The following is a 1,802-nucleotide window of genomic DNA, read 5'->3' on the forward strand; positions in this document are numbered from 1 at the left end:
GTTTGATAAGGTATAAAGATACCCAGTTACCCTCACAACGAGACAAGTCAATACCCATTTCAGCAGCTCGTTTATTCAATGATGTTATAATCCTTTGAATTACGCTGGCAGGCAAATCGGACCAAACAGGAGACTTCTGTTGATATGTGATATCAATCGCGTATTTGACCCTGAAATAAGCCCCACTTCGTATGTTCGCGTAAATATTAGCGGGGTCAATTGAGCCATCATTATTCAGGATCGTGATCGCGTTGATAATATCTGCCTTGGTGATTTTTTTCTTGATATCATTGCCATCCTTGAATACTGTTGGCATAGGAACAGTGCGGGGGTCGCTTGCTGCTGAAATGGTTTCTTGATTATGAGAATCGTTTGCCTGAATGCGGTACTGTTTGATTACTGCTTTCAAACTAGTAATCTCCTCACCATTTTTTTGTAAGTTCCTCTTGTAATTCTAGCTTTTTGCAAATCTCATCCTGAATGTCTAGTTTTTTTAAAATCTGCTTTAACAAGTCTGAGGTTGATGACTCGAATTTGTTCGTTTTAGGAGGCATGTTTTCTACTTTGTAAGAAAATAAAAAAATATTTTTAAAAAAGTGCCGTATCTGTTGGTGCTTTGTTTACAAATAGTGACTTTAAATATTTTGACGATAATAATTTAATTTAGTTCAACATGATGTTTTGTTTCAGCTTTACTCTTTAACCTACCATGTCTTTTGAATGCCCCGATTGTAAAAACATTATCACCGGCAGAAATCGCAACAGCCTTATGAGACTCCATGAGTCCGAAAGGGCGATAAATGACATGACAAGCACCGTAACGGATTTTCCCGAAACAGAGTTTGGTTACAAACGTCAAAAAGTAAACCAATCAAATTCAAGTAATTTGTACCTTCAATCGGATGTTGACGTGAGGGATGATGTTGTCGTGAATGACGATGTTGATGAGGGAAAGACTGATTTTGGCAGCCCTTTCTATGATGATAACAATGATATGGATTTCGAAGTTCCAAATGATGATAACTTCCATAAAGTATATATTATCCCCGAATCGGATAATGATGACTTTGAAATTATGCATAAAAAGAACGAAGAAATCCATACCATTTTCATGAAGCATAACGTAACGCAATCAACTATAAATGATATAGTAAAATGGTATAATAAGTATAAAAAAGAAGGTAAACGTTTCTCATATTGTTATCGATTTTGGGATACTGAAAATTTGTTTAATTAAAGATGATTCCTAACTTCTTTCGCATTGTAAGTACCAGACTTTGTTCAAGAAAGAGTCACCATTCAGGCCTTTTGCTACTGACATCTGCCCGGAAACTTGCCATGTTTACAGCAATGATAATGAAACTGAGTGTCCTAGCTGTAGTACCTCTCGATTTGAGGAGAAGAATTTGACTTTTGTACCAAGAAGAACGTTTTTACAATTGGAAGTGGCCCCCCAAATCGCGTCTTTATTTAAAAACAAAAGCTTCCTTTCTGGATTCGATTCACCAATTGAGAATTAATATATAAAAATAATAGGAATTAGGAATTGTAAAAAACAGTCACTACCTGTAGAAATGTTTTGAGGGGGGTGCGGGGGTTTCCCCCGCAAGAGGGGAGGGGGGTTTGGGGGGAGGGGTTCCCCCTCCCCCCAAGAACACGGCCCATAGCATTAGCATGAAAGAGTTTATATCTTATAAAACAGTATTTTTTTTTTTTTTAACAGTGTAATTTTTAAGCAGTGATAAAAAAATTGGGGGTGCGGGGGTTTCCCCCGCCAGAGGGGAGGGGGGTTTGGGGGGAGG

General features: G+C 37.8%; 1 protein-coding gene across 1 annotated transcript; it reads left to right on the top strand.

The window, feature by feature from the left end:
- Positions 1-709: 709 nt before the first annotated feature.
- On the top strand, positions 710-1,410 carry EV154DRAFT_480729 (uncharacterized protein; the record flags this gene model as incomplete). Its single annotated transcript, XM_051598348.1, has 2 exons — positions 710-1,150; positions 1,240-1,410. 2 exons carry the CDS (start codon positions 710-712, stop codon positions 1,408-1,410), a joined length of 612 nt encoding a protein of 203 aa, XP_051458346.1.
- Positions 1,411-1,802: the final 392 nt, after the last annotated feature.

This window comes from Mucor mucedo (genome assembly GCF_025094135.1).
Source record: "Mucor mucedo strain NRRL 3635 chromosome Unknown EV154scaffold_38, whole genome shotgun sequence".
Taxonomy (NCBI): domain Eukaryota; kingdom Fungi; phylum Mucoromycota; class Mucoromycetes; order Mucorales; family Mucoraceae; genus Mucor; species Mucor mucedo.